Below are 13,815 nucleotides of genomic sequence, written 5' to 3'. Positions count from 1 at the left end.
GCTCCGTTGTGCCCGACTCTTTGCGACCCCGAGGACCACAGCCCACCAGTCTCCTCTGTCCATGAGATTTTCCAGGCAAGGATACTGGAGTGGGTTGCTATTTCCTTCTCCAGGGGATATTCCCAACCCAGGGATAGAACCTGGGTCTCTTGCACTGCAGGCAGATTCTTTACAGACTGAGCTACTTTCTAGTATTTCTGCCTTTGCAGTCAGGATCTTTGAGATGTCTCTAAGGGATAAAATGTTTCCTGTTACTTAAGTAACCTGGATGTCAGCAGGGGTTACACTGCCTAGTGAGATCTAGAAGGGATTAATCCAAACTTCCCATCCCTACCATACCTGACTCTGGAAAAGGCCAGTGCCTTTCCGGTATATGTGTGGATTTCCACAGACCTTGTACTTATGCTAACCTCTGGCTCCCTGTTTCTGCTTGTGCAGGGAGATTATTTTCCCCTCTGCATCTTCTTTTATCCCTACTTTGACTTCCATCCAGATGTAGAATTTGTCCCTTTCTTTCATTTCCACTAAAACCCCTAAGACTTCTACTTGTATAGTAAACTTTACTGAAGGTTTAGAGGTATTTTGTGGGAGAGAGTATAGGGAAGGGTAGAGGAGATTTTATTTTATAGCAAATGAAGGACAGGGGAGCCTGGCATTCTGCAGTCCATAGGGTGACCAGAGTCGGGTATGACTTAGTGACTGAACAAAATGACTTGACATCAAATGTTTAATGCTTCTGTTCTTTCAGATCTTTTGGCCACTCTGCTGTCTTCCTCTCTCACTTTTCTCTTTCCTTCTACTCCTGAATTTCTAGTCCTTTCAAATGGAACTGTTCCTCTCTCTCTATTTTAGCCTTGTCTTCAGAATTTCACTTTTCTCCCCCACCTCTTGTCAAGATAGTCTCCCTAACAATGATGTCCTTCCCAAGATGCATTCTGTTGTTAGGGAGTTAGATTGTGGGCTGCACTCTGCACTGATTGAAGCTCTTCACTTTACATTCCTCTTATCTGGGAATAAAACAAATATCAGCTTAGTGCTTACAAAGCACTTTCACCTACATGAGCCCTTGGGTGAGATATGCCCATTTTACAGATGTGGAACCAGAAGCTCAGAGAGGTTGAGTGAATTATCCAAAGCTACATAGCCAGATGAGTTGGGGAGTAGAAATCTGCACCCAGATCTGAAGATTTTCATCTGTGACCCATGTCTTTGTACATAGGATGAATGCTGTCTGAACCTTCCGGCATCGGAGGCCGCATGGATTCCAGTGTAGATGATTAACATAGGATAACCCAGTCGGCCTAAACAGGGATCGTCAGGGCAGCCCCAGCAGTCCATCAGTGTGTGCATTCTGCAGGAGGAGGACGACCAGTTCCCACCCCATCCCCACTCTCCCTTCCCTCTTTTGCTGGCTAGCTCTTTCTCACCTTCAGGTCTAGGTGTAGAACTGGCTACACAATGTGTGGGACTCAGTACAAAATGAAAATGTTGGGCCTCTTGTTCAAAAGTTAAGAATTTCAAAATGAGCAGAACATTAAGCTAAGTATTGGACTCTTGGAAGCAACTATACCATCACATGCCCAGGAAGGCAGACCTGTAGGGAGGTTACACCCCCAGGAAGCATCCTCTGGCTGCCCATTCTGAGCTCCCCACTTTGAGCTTATTACATGCTGTCTTTGTTTCTTCTTTATGCACCTGATCCCCTGTTACTTTGTGAGACACGTGTCCTGTTCACTGCTGTTCCCATGTTCCCAGCACAGGCTCTGACAAAAAGCAGGGGCTTAGTAGATGCCCTCTGGGGGTTTGGGGCCCTTGGAATTGGGACCTGGAGGAACCAGGTGGTGAATAGTCATGTCCAGGCAGGACCCACCCAGGCCTGTAAGAGTTTAGAACCATCGTGACTGAGGCTATGGGACTTGGCAGAGGTTTAGGGCATGGGGTACAGGTTGGGTAGGGACTAATTTTCTCTTCAAGAGACTGTTAATCATTAATGCCCAGAACCTCAGAGACCCTACTGCTCAGGACCAAGTAAGGTGTAACCAGTCGGGGAGATGGGCATAGGCAGAGGACAAGCTCAGAGAGCATGGAACAGACAGCTCCTTCCTGGGGCTACACAGCCTGACCCACACTGGGCCTTCCTTAGCCTCCTTAGGCTTCTAAGGCCCCCTCTCCCCTTACCTGCCCTCTTTGCTCAGTGGTGGGTGTGGGAACGGATATATTTTCCTAATGTCTCCTCATAGCTAAGGGAAAAGAGGGGGGCAGAATTCTCAAAGTTTCAGACAACAGACAGCCTCAAAGGCAAGTATGTCTTTAGGGATTGCTGATCCTTGAGCCCAGATGATGTCAGAGCTGTTTCTCTTTTTTCATTTCTCTCCAATTGTAAGGCAAGATTTGAGACTAAACTCTGGCTGAAACCCTGGAAGGGCTCTGATTGGCTGGGCTTAGGTAATGAGCACATCTTTAAGCCAATCTGTGTGTCCAGGGAATTGGACTTCCCTTGTGGCTCAGCTGGTAAAGAATCTGCCTGCAATGTGGGAGACCTGGGTTTGATCCCTGGGTTGGGAAGATCCTCTGGAGAAGGGAAAGGCTACCCACTCCAGTATTTTGGCCTAGAGAATTCCATGGACTATATAGTCCATGGGGTCACAAAGAGTTGGGACACAAGTGAGCGACTTTCACTTTCTTTCTGTGTCCAGGGAAGGCAGCAAGGATGGTTCCTTCAGGGTCCCTCCCATAGGTCCCTCTCCTCCCCTAACAAACAGAGCTGTGTTGCCAGGGGAGGGGCAGGAATGGGCAGGACAGGCAGAGCAGCCAGTGACTACTGGTGTATTTTCTTTTTTTTTTTTAAACCCAGCACCACCTCCTCTCCCTGTCCTTGGCTTCTGAGCCTCTGGAGTCCGATCCCATGAGGATTCTTCTAGAGAGGAGACTGCTGAGCATGGAGAACAGTCTGGAAGGTCAGGGCTCTGGCTGGTGCCCCAGGTTCAGTGTTTTCTAGAAACCTTTCCCACCTTCCTTCAGAGCATATCATCCCAGGGTCGTCTCCACAGCACAGGGTAAGGAGACTACCAACCAGCATTTTCTCAAAGTGCTTCAACTCCGGAATGCTTCTCTTTGAGGCTTGGAAATAGTCTTTATTTTAGTTTTACCTCGAAAACAAGCTAATCATAACCAAAGAAAGTCAAAGAGACCCCTAAATGAAAGAATGAGGTGCCCACCATTCTTGGGTCCTTTCCTTTAGACTTCAGTTACCACAGAGCTGCTCCCCAAGGTCAAGCAAGGCATGAAGAACTCTACTGATGATGGTGATGAGCATTTTCTTCAGTCCCGTGAGAATTTTCAAAAGTGTTAGGAAGAAAGGCTAACGTTTTCTTCAGTTGATTCCTTATTTAGTGGGGAAATAGGAAGACTTCTCAATAACCTGAGGTGGTGGAGCAGTGTCTCCCTACTGTGGTTGTTCTGGGTCAAGTGTGAGGAAGAAGCTGTATCTCAAAGTGAGAAAAATCCAGGCTCCATGCCTGCCCTCTCAGGACTGTCTGCTTGACCTTGGCTCCTGTCACTGGTCCTCAGCTTAGCCTATGTGTGAAGTGAGGGGTTGGACAAGCTGACCCCTAAGGTTCTTCTTAGCTCCTAATTTCTGTGAGTCTAGATCAGGTAGAGAAGGCGGATTAATCAGGATTCTGGTTCTGTCCCTGCCTTCACCGTGACTCATTTGGTGACCTTAGATAACCTTGTTGGACCTGTTCCCCACCCTTGACCATCCTGTCACAGAGGAGGGCTGTGTAGAAGGTGGCCAGGATTCAGAAGACCTGATCCTTAGGCTCACTACTGAGGATCTTGTGCACTAGGAAACTCCAGCCTGGATCCAGCCTTCTAGTGAAGTCTGTGGTCCAGCCCCCCATTTTGGGGACTCTCACCCAGTCACATGGCTTCAGGCCTCCCTGGACTGCTTTGGCCACATTGGCCTTGCTTAGTCTTCCAGACCTGGAAACTAATATGGACGTGCCTCAGCCACAACGTTCAACTCTGCAGGAGCCTCGTCAGGGACTGTTCCGAGCCAATGAGAAAGCTTGATGCTGGGGGAATTGGGGACGTGGAGGAAGTAGATGTACCTTCCATCCTTGGGGAACTCGTGGTCTGTGGCGGAGAGGAAGGGCCAGCATGAGCCTGTACCCAGTGTGGTGGGAGAGGGACAGCAGAAGAGAACATTTCCGGTTGAGGGAACTAAGAGGGCGTTTTGGATGAGACCTTGAAGGATGGGGTGGACTTGAGATGGAGCTGTAGACTGAGGGCCAGTATGGTGAAGGAAGTGCAGTCTGTAGGGCCCAGGGGAGGTGGGTGATGTATCTGGAAGGAGCTTGGGACCAAATCTCCACAGGCTGTCATGGCCTGGAGTGAGAGTCAGGCCCAGGGAGGCAGTGAGGCTTCTAAACTGGTTAGGAACCTTTTGGTTGCAACTACTGGGAACTGAACTTGAACTAACCTAGGCAGAAAGAGTGATTCATTGAGAGAACCGACAATCTGAAGACCAGGGGTCTGCTGTCCTTCAGAAACAACTGACCCTGTGCTTGGACACCACCATCAGGACACATCTCTTGATCCTGTTTCTCTCTATGCTGGCTTCATTTTTCTCTTCTGTGGGCAACTTCTCTGCCTTGGAAAGAGACTTACTGGCCCAGCTGAGGTCAGGTTCCCTCCCCAGGACCTATCACCAGAAGGCAGCAGGGCTGCTCTGCTCCTGTCTGCAGAGGCAGCATCTGAAGGAAGGTTCATGCTGGGCAGACTCCCCCAGAGCTACCCCCCGAGTTTCTGAGCAGAAGTCTATGGCCTGATCTGACCTGCATTTGGGGAAGAGTAGGCATTAAAGACAGTTTTTTTCCTTTTATTCATAAAAACAAATTTGCAACAATTTATTAAAAATTTATACCATGCAATAGGGGTATGAGAAACTCCTCATTTACATTTGATTCTGGCAGTTCCAGTCTAATTTAAAGCATTTGTGCACTAACGTTCATTGGAAAACACCTTCAGGCTGAAGCCTCTTAGGAAATGTATGGTGTGTTTGCTGCATATAAAAGAACAGAATCGTTAAATAGCTAGAGTCACTTCTGTGGGTCTTGTTATTTGTGGGGAAATTAAAAAAAATTGGGTGAACCTACAGTATCATTAAGACAGAGAATGTACTGTGTGGGTTACTCTAGAAGACTGTGCACGCTCAGGAGTCACAACGGGTCACGGATGCACACACTCACCTCCGACTGTCCGATACTTTTGTTTTTTTTTCCTGCTATGCTGGATTAATATTTCTACAGGTATTGTTTTTGTGTGTGTGTGTGTGTGTGTGTGTATACATTATGTACAATGAATTGTCTCTTTCCCCTTGAAAAATTAAATGTGATCCTTTAAATTAAATCTGGTTTGGTGAAATCAAGAAAGCAAGTAAATACTGTAATACACAGTGAGTGACAACACCGATTTTTAGTGCCTAAACAGACAGTGACTTCAACTTGACCTGTGATGTGTTAACATTTTTTTTCCCCCTAAAAGCTACGTTCCTCCATAACCTCTCTTTGGGGGAGCAGGGGGGAATGCTATGCTACGTGAAATAGGGTGTTTTGAAATGTTGGCGATGGTTGAGACTCCCATGGGCCCTTTTGTCAAAACCTGGTGGTGACAGCGCTGTATTCCTGACTTCCGTGGTCTGGGAAGAGATTATTGCCTGCCTGTTGAAGCTGCCATTAGGTTTCTTTAGGGAGTTGAGCGACTGCTCAGTTGTGCAGACGTCCCGGACACTGTCATTCAGGCCTTTCTTTAGCAGAGAATGAACCTGTCTAGGAATGTCACAAAAGTCATCGGGAGCCCCTCTCCAGCTGGGTGGATCCTGGCAGAGGGCTGTGCTGGGTGCTTCTCTGGGCTGCAGCCCTGACTGTCCTGAGGGCTGAAGGTCATGGTCATCCTGATACCTCACAGGTCAGGGCCGCTTCACTGATCGGTAGGAAGCTTTTCTGGACAAGATCAAGTTTTGATCCTCAGAGCGACCCTGTGAGGTAGGCAGGACGGGTGTTATTTCAACCCCAGTTTGTTAGTGAGGGGAAACAGGCTCAGAGAGACACAAGAGACCTGCCCAAGGTCATGGAAGGAGTTAGCAGTGGAGCAAGGGCCTGAACCCAGGTCTGTCTCACTCCCAGGCCGGTGCTCTTTGGGGTTCCTTTAAAAGGGAAGAGTGATCTTATGAATGAGAATCACTATGCTGATTGATTACCCCACCCCGCCCCTCACCCCCCACTAGGGCAGAGCCCGCCAGCTTGTCTGGATGAAGGCTGCCTTCTGGAAGGTAAGGGAAGCGCTCAGCTAACACTCTCCCCATGACTACAGGGGTGTTCTCTAGCAGATGCCCCCGATTCACTTTGGTCATAAACAAAGTCAGTGGAAAAAAACAAAACAAAACCCCAGCCAGCCCTTGGGCCCTGATGAGAGAGGTTAAAGTGCACAATCTTTCTTTATCGTGTTTGCTGGGAACGGACATTCTGTGATTAGCTCGGGTGCTCCCCTTATTATGGGGAGCACCTAATAGGAACACAAAGACATGGCCGACTGTGGGTGAATGCTGCAGAGCGTGTCTGCAGTGACGTGCCCTAAATCCCCACGGTCCCGGAATGGGTGTTATTGTGTTAATGTGTGAGTCAGCCTACTCCGGTACCCCAGCCCTCGGCCCGCAGAGCTGTGCCCGGCCCCACTTCCCACAAGACTCCCTGTTCCAGGAAGGCTGCAGTTGGCCGGACTGGCCGCTGGAGGCCTGGCTGCCCTGCCTGCCTCCTTCCCCAGAGGGGAGAAGGGCTGGCCTGGGGGGCCACAGCCAGTGGCGTGTGTGGAGAGGCAGAGGTGGTTTCTCCAGAAGCCTTCGCCTCTTTTCAAGGCTGCTCAGGGCCACTCAGTGACTTCTAGCTGGAGTTCTAGCAACTTTCTCCTTGTCTAGGATTTTTTTTTTTGCAAAGTTTCAAATATCCTAGCTCCTCTTCCTTTGCAGACATGAAGGAAGAGGTCATTTTCATTCCTCTTCTTTGTGAAAGAATAAAAACTTCACAAATAAGGCGCGAGGTCAGGTGCCAAGTGCCCCCCATCCTGTGCACTGCATGCCATCTGAGCAGTCCCACAAGGCCAGCCGTGGCGCCAGCTTCTCCACAGCCAGAGCTGACAGTGTTCCTGCAGCAGCTGCCTCTGCTCTGTGTGGTTCTGTCATGGGGGAGGCCCCGGCCCCAGGCCTCCCACCCTTACAGGCCCGAGACCATAACTCGGAAAGAGGGTGGCACGTGTCTGTGACGGGGGCTGGCGGTGGGGCTGACGCAGGGGCTGACACAGCTGGCGTCCACGCCTCCAATGGACGGGAGGTAGGCGTGGTGGAGGATGGGGAGCTGGAGGGACAGCCGGCGCTGGATGCTGCGGCAGGGAGAAAAGAAGGGAGGAGTGTTAGTGAACGCTGGCTGGTTGTGCTCACCAGGAAGGCCCCTGGACTCGCTTGGGCCAAGAAGCTGATGGTAGGGAGTGCAGTTCTCTCTCAGTCCAGGGTCTGACTTCCTGTCATCCAGTCACTTACCTATCTGGCAGATGTTTAATGCAGGCCTACCTGTGCCAACTGCTGCCCGGCAATAACCACGGTGACAGTAAGCAGGGAGGAGGCAGGCTTCTTGAGCTTCCAGTGCTTCCTAAGAACAAGACTTTGCCCTTTGAACAGGGCTTTGCTGCAAACACAGACAGTTCTCTACTCCTGCAAGTCTGCAAATGGACTTCGCTTTGGGTTCCATCCCTGAAAGGCTTCTCAGCTGCTCTGTCCTTGCTCATTGGCATCCCTGATGCTGGCCAGTTCCAAAAGGTTCCTTCCTGGTCTTGTGGCTTCTTTGGTGACTAGTGTACTCTTTCCTACACTGGAATGGGGCATTCAGGGCTCCCCAAGATCTGCTTCTTGCCAGGTTCTTCAGGTGAATATTCTACCTGCTCCCACCAAATATTTTACCCTCTTGTGGCTAGTTTTCCCTAAAACCCTGCTTATGGGCAGTCTTCCAAGCCTCTGCACATGCTGTTTTCCCAGCCTAGAAAGCTCTTCCTCTGCTTTCCCTCTAAGGTCCAGTTTAAATGTCATCTGTTTTGTACTACCCCCACCCCCACCACCAGAAAATGAGCTCTTTCCTCCTCTGAGCCCCCAGAACCCTTGGCAAATTCCAAGAAATGCAGTTACAAAAAAAAAAACAAAACAAAAAAAAAACGACAACCTGGGGCTGGGTAAGCAGGATGACAGAGGAGGAGCAGAGACTCCCTGCTCACCGCCTACCCTTCTGCCTGCCTTCTCATTAGTCCTCATGGCCAGCAGGCAGCAGAGTCACCTCAGTTGTTGTGAAGACTGCTTTGGGGGATGTGCACGGGCCACTGATCTCCTGCTCTGCTGCATCTTGTACAATGCTCCACTGCATCTGGGAAGTTGCATTCCCTGAACTCTTAGGCCTCCTTGTGTCCCACAGGCCATTCAGGTGGGAAAATCCCTAGACCTTCACAGAAGCCACTAGGCAAAAGAAGTATTGCTAGTCCCATGATAAAGATGAGGAAAGGGTACAGAGAGCCTGCTCTTCTGGGTACAGAAACAACCAGAACCAGGGAAGGTGAGGCTTCTTCTGATGAAAGACAGTGCTTTATGGGTGGTAAATCAACTCACAGGGCACCTGGTGTGTAGGCAGGGTGTTGGTGAGGTTCTGAGACTCATGGAGCCAGAGGCAGTGCTACCCCCGCTCCCTAAGGACCTGCTGGCCAGAATGGTGTCTCCCAAGTGCTCATGAGAGATTAGTGTGTCGGAGACCTCATTTTGAAATTCAAGTTGAACTTGTATAATGTCATTGGTGTTGGCAAAGAGTCCAGGAAAATGGGGAGCTGGAGAATGAACCTGACCTGGGAAAGGGTGTTGTGCCTGAGCACCCTGAGCAGTGTGGGATCTGTGTCCTGCTGTCAGAGCCACGTGCTCTGCTGTCTGTTAGGATCCTGTTTGCTTTTTCATTAATTCAGTACTGGAAGCTGTGTTCAATCCAAGGGACATAGGAAGGACTTACACCTTACTTTCAAGGTGCTTGCATTCTAGTGCACGGAACTCATAGGTAGATCACTGATGAATGCCATGTAACCATCAGTGATTATACTGGACCCATCAGCTTCAAGGCCTTGGAGCTAAGTGGGTCGAGAGGCTCTTAACTCTGTGACTACATGGCCCCAAATGACACTGCAGTTGGTGAATGGGCTCCTTTTGCTGGCTCCTCCCCCCATGTTGTCACTTCCTAGGGAGCAAGTTTCAGGGCTGACATTTCTAATTGCTGCTTCTAATCTGCCGTAAACTGGGAAGAACTAAAAATTACCAGTGGGGACAAAGCTGCCAGAGGTGTCCAGGGCTTTGCTTAGATGTCACATTCTCACTGAGCCTGCTCTGACTTCCCTGTGTAAAATTATGATCTCTTAATTTTTCTCCAAAGCACCTATCATTTACATACAGGGGTTTGCTTTTTTGTTAAGTTATTGTCTTGCCAGATAGAAGGTAAACTCCATGAAGGGAAGGATTTTTGTTTTCTTCACTTCTGTGCTTGATACATATAGGTCTCAGTAAATTAGTGTTAAGTAAATGTATTCATTTTACATGTAACAAAGGCTGTGTGCCTGCTAAGTTGGTTCAGTTATGTCCCACTCTTTGTGACCCCATGAACTGTAGCCCGGCCAGGTTCCTCTGCCCATGGGATTCTCCAGGCAAGTATACTGGAGTGGGTTGCCATTTCCTTCTCCAGGGGATCTTCCTGACCCAGGGATTAAACCCATGTCTTCTGCACTGCAGGTGGAGTCTCCTGCTGAGCCATCTGGGAAGCCCAACAAAGGAAGAGAACATGGGATTTGACATTGGACAGACCCAAGTTCAAACCCTATCCCTTGCATTTGGCAACTGGTAAGCTTTGGTAAGTCACCTCGCTTCTTTGAGTATTAGTCTTCTTATCTGTAAAATAAGCATTGTAATTTGATCTGTATCATGAAATTACTGTAGAGTTCAAATAAAGTAATGCATGTGAAAACATGGTGCCAATTGTAAACTCTTGTGCAGTACTCTGGCAATAATTCCAAAGGAGAAGGTACTTACTGTTCTGGGGAGTTTATATCTTCTATAGGATCTTTGCATGTTCGAGAGGGCTCTGTTGTGTTCCACTGTAGCTGGGGATTTTGATCGAGGTGATTTTTTAAAACGGCCTTTCCCCCATCTGAATGCAGAACAACAAAATTGCAATAATTCTATTAATTAAAAAAAAATCAACAATGTATCCATTTATAGGATACTGCCCAAGAAGGGAGAATGCAGAAGAGCCCATCTTCCCTGAGTTCTCTAAGCGCTGGTCCCTGAGCTGCTCTCTTGAGCCCAAGGCAGGGAGCCTAGAAGCTCCCATCCAGGGATGGACACGGCATGCTGGAGATGTGGATGGTGCACCCTGGGACCTCCCTTTCTATAAGAAAAAAGGGAATCAAGTTGACCAATGTAGCTAACATCACTTAGTAATGAGAGGTTCTAATATGAAGGTTCTCTTCTTCGGTGTGTTAGGGATGTAATGACAAAGAAAAAAGGACTCCAAGATTGCCACAGACTGAAAAGAATAATAATAGTAAACTGTTGGTGAGAGTATAAACTGTCATAATCTTTCTGGGAGGTACTGTCAATAAATATCAAACACTTCAAAAAGTATGTTTCTTTTACTCAGAATTTCCACTTTGAGAAACTATCCCAAAGAAATAGTTAACAATCTGTGTGACGATATATACAAGATGTTTAAATCACTATCCTTTACAATATCAGAAAGTTGGAACTAACCCAAATTTGTGCAGTAATAATGGATTTGTTATTTACTAATATGTACAAATGGGGCCTCCAAAGAAATACTGCGTAGCCACAAAACATGATGCTCTCAACCTTCTTTGTACTTCAGAACCACCTGGAGAGAACTAAAGAAATATAAAAACATGATCTTGACCTGAGAGATCTAGATTCATTTGGTTTGGAAAAGAGCTTGGGTGTTTTCTTTTTCTGCTGCAGGGGGCAACCTTATATGTATGTCATTTTGCATCCATGTGAACACAGTCAATCCTCTTCATTCACGGATTCTGTGTTTGTGAACCTGCTGACATCTGTCTGTAACCCCAGAGTTGAACACCCATGATACCTTCACTGTCATTTGATAGCACACACAGAGCATCAAAAATCTGAGTCACTCTCCCAGCTGAGGTTGAACAAGGCTCTGCCTTCTTGCTTTAGCTCTCATGTTATAAGTATGCTTATTGTGGTCTCTGAAGTACCACATTGTTCACAGTTCTGGGTGTTGTGATGGCGATTATTTCACTGTTTAGAATGGCCCCCTTGCCTAATGCTGAAGTACTGTCCAGTGTTCTGGTCAACCTCTTCTTTTGTGGTTTCTCTGTTTTACAGAAAAGATTCCCCTTCCCCTGCTGAGATTACAAAAGAAACTCTCCTATGGCTTCTTCTGGTACATTCATGGTGTCACTTTCTTATATTTAAATCTTCTATCCATCTGGAATTTATTTTTGGGTAAGTTGTGAGGTAAGGATCTAACTTTATTCTTTTCCAGGTGGCTACCCATTTATCCCAATGAAATGTATTGAATAATTCATTTTTCTCCACTAATTTGAAGTGCCCAACAAGTGCCCAATTCCTTGTTACTTATCTCAGTCTAAACTTTTAACAGTCAACCCTCAATATATAAGAATTTTATAATATTGTTTATAAAATAAAATACTTATTACTTATAAAAAGAAACTAAAGATTTTTCATTGACTTAAACTGATTTTATAAAATTAATGATATATGCTAATGACAGGATGAAAGAATAGAGAAGTATATAAAATGAAATTAATTTTCTCACCCACTCTCCTCACATACTGTCCCTTTCACACAGGTAGATACTGTTAACAATCTGGTGTTTGTTCTACCAAATCTTGTTTAAAAAATGCACTCATACAAACACATATACATACATGTGTGTGCATTTGTGTATATCTTAATTCTGGTCTTCATTGAACTTTTCTTAGAGATCATTCCATATCTGCACAAATAGATTTTTGTTGTTTGGTTACTGAGTCATATCTGACTCTGCAACACCATGGACTACAGGCTGCCAGGCTCCTCTGTCCATAGGATTCTCCAGGCAAGAATACTGGAGTGGGTTGCCATTTCCTTTTCCAGGGGATCTTCCTGACCCAAGGTTCAAACCCACATCCTCTGCATTGGCAGGCAGATTCTTTACCACTGAGCCACCTGGGAAGCCCTGCACAAATAGATACACCTCACTTTTTAACAGCTGTATCATGTGCCTTGTTTGGGGTGTATCGTAATCAATAAAACCACCCCAAATGACAAACAGGTAAGTTAATGCCAGCTTTTCTCACCTACAGGTAGTGTTACAATAAGCACTGTGTGTCTATACCTTTGACCATGTGCGACTGTTTCCAAGAGGCAGCCTCTTGCTAGGGGAATCGCTAGTGAATGAGCTTAACACCTGACATTTAGAGAGTGCCAGACCAACTTCCAAAACATTGCAGGAAAATGTCCATTTCCGTATGCTCTTAGCAACACTAGTGATCTTTTAAAAATTTTTTCCTAAATGTAGGCAAAAAATGGACTGTTGTTCTTCAAGTGGTTGGTGGGACTGAGCGTCATGTCATCTTATAGACTATCCACTTCCTGTACATTGATGAGGTGTGTTTGAAACTGTAACGTTGGGAGAAGTATGAGTACATTATTCACTAAGAACAGCGTGCCCCTAATCAGAACACTGGGAATACTGGCCATGCTGTGGACACGTGGAGCTGAAACCTAGGGGACTGAGGAACAGAAGCGCCGTGCGTAGGTGGATCCCCAGGTGGGACTCCAAACACTGAACTGTGCTCAGAAGTCATGGGTTTCAGACACTCCAGCTTGGCTTGTGGGACTTCAGACCTGCCCTGCACTGCCCCTCTGAGCCTCAGGGTCTTCATCTGTAAAATATCTCATACCCAGGGTCCCGCCTCCTCCTACCTGTGCTCTCGGTGAAGTTCCCCAGGTTGAGGATGTCGTTGAGCTCTTGGTAGTGGTTCTGTTTAATGTAGGTGGTCTTTTCTGGTGTGTCCTGCAGCTGCATGGTGACCTCTTCCAAGTCTTTGTCCAGCTAGAAGACACAGGCTCCAGCTGAGTGAGAGCTCCTGCCCTGGCCCCAAGTAGGAAATTGAGTTTTCCCAACTCATTGCTATAATCTGGGGGCTCACAAATCTCTAAGAACTCCTGTCAGAGAACGTCTTGAATTGGGCATCGCTGGACCCCATAGCCTGGGCCAAGGGGGCAATAAACTCCTGTCAGATTCTGTCTAGTTTATGTTCCCCCAGCTCTTGTTGCAGCCATAGTGACAGGAGACGGGGCTGCACCATCACGACGTGGCGATGCTCTGAGGGGATGTGGTGGGAAGTGGCAGCCCGGAGAGTTCCTGCACAAGGCAGAAGGGCTCAGGTGGGAGGACGGGGCCCTGATGACCAGCCCTGTGGGAGGTACCTCTGTGATCTTCATTCGCAGGCGATGGTTTTCTGACTGCAGGCCCTCTAGGCGGGATGTGCTTGCTTGGTTCACGCTGGTGACTGAGGTGGAGGTTTTAGAATCTTCTTTCTTCTGATTCTGAGTGAACTGGAATCGTCTGTTCTGAGTTGCTGCGTCTGGGTTTGTTCTCAGAGTGATGAGCTGAAAAGACAAAGGAGGGCTGAAAAAAGGAC

The 13,815-nt window shown here is 47.4% G+C and overlaps 1 protein-coding gene across 1 annotated transcript in view; it reads right to left on the bottom strand.

Moving 5' to 3' along the window:
• Positions 1-5,334: 5,334 nt before the first annotated feature.
• Positions 5,335-13,815, bottom strand: part of GABBR2 (gamma-aminobutyric acid (GABA) B receptor, 2) — a 410,792-nt gene continuing 402,311 nt past the window's right edge. The window contains exons 17-20 of the mRNA XM_010847041.1: positions 13,601-13,783; positions 13,094-13,223; positions 10,157-10,274; positions 5,335-7,437 (exon numbers count right to left, since the gene is read on the bottom strand). Coding sequence (XP_010845343.1) covers positions 7,272-7,437; positions 10,157-10,274; positions 13,094-13,223; positions 13,601-13,783 — 597 coding nt within the window. The 3' untranslated portion in view covers positions 5,335-7,271. The remainder of the gene's footprint in view (positions 7,438-10,156; positions 10,275-13,093; positions 13,224-13,600; positions 13,784-13,815) is intronic.

Source organism: Bison bison, unplaced genomic scaffold (assembly GCF_000754665.1).
Source record: "Bison bison bison isolate TAMUID 2011002044 unplaced genomic scaffold, Bison_UMD1.0 scf7180017864243, whole genome shotgun sequence".
In the NCBI taxonomy this organism is placed as follows: domain Eukaryota; kingdom Metazoa; phylum Chordata; class Mammalia; order Artiodactyla; family Bovidae; genus Bison; species Bison bison.
The sequence above is the reverse complement of the archived record's forward strand: the minus strand, read 5'-3'. Positions and strand labels throughout refer to the sequence as shown.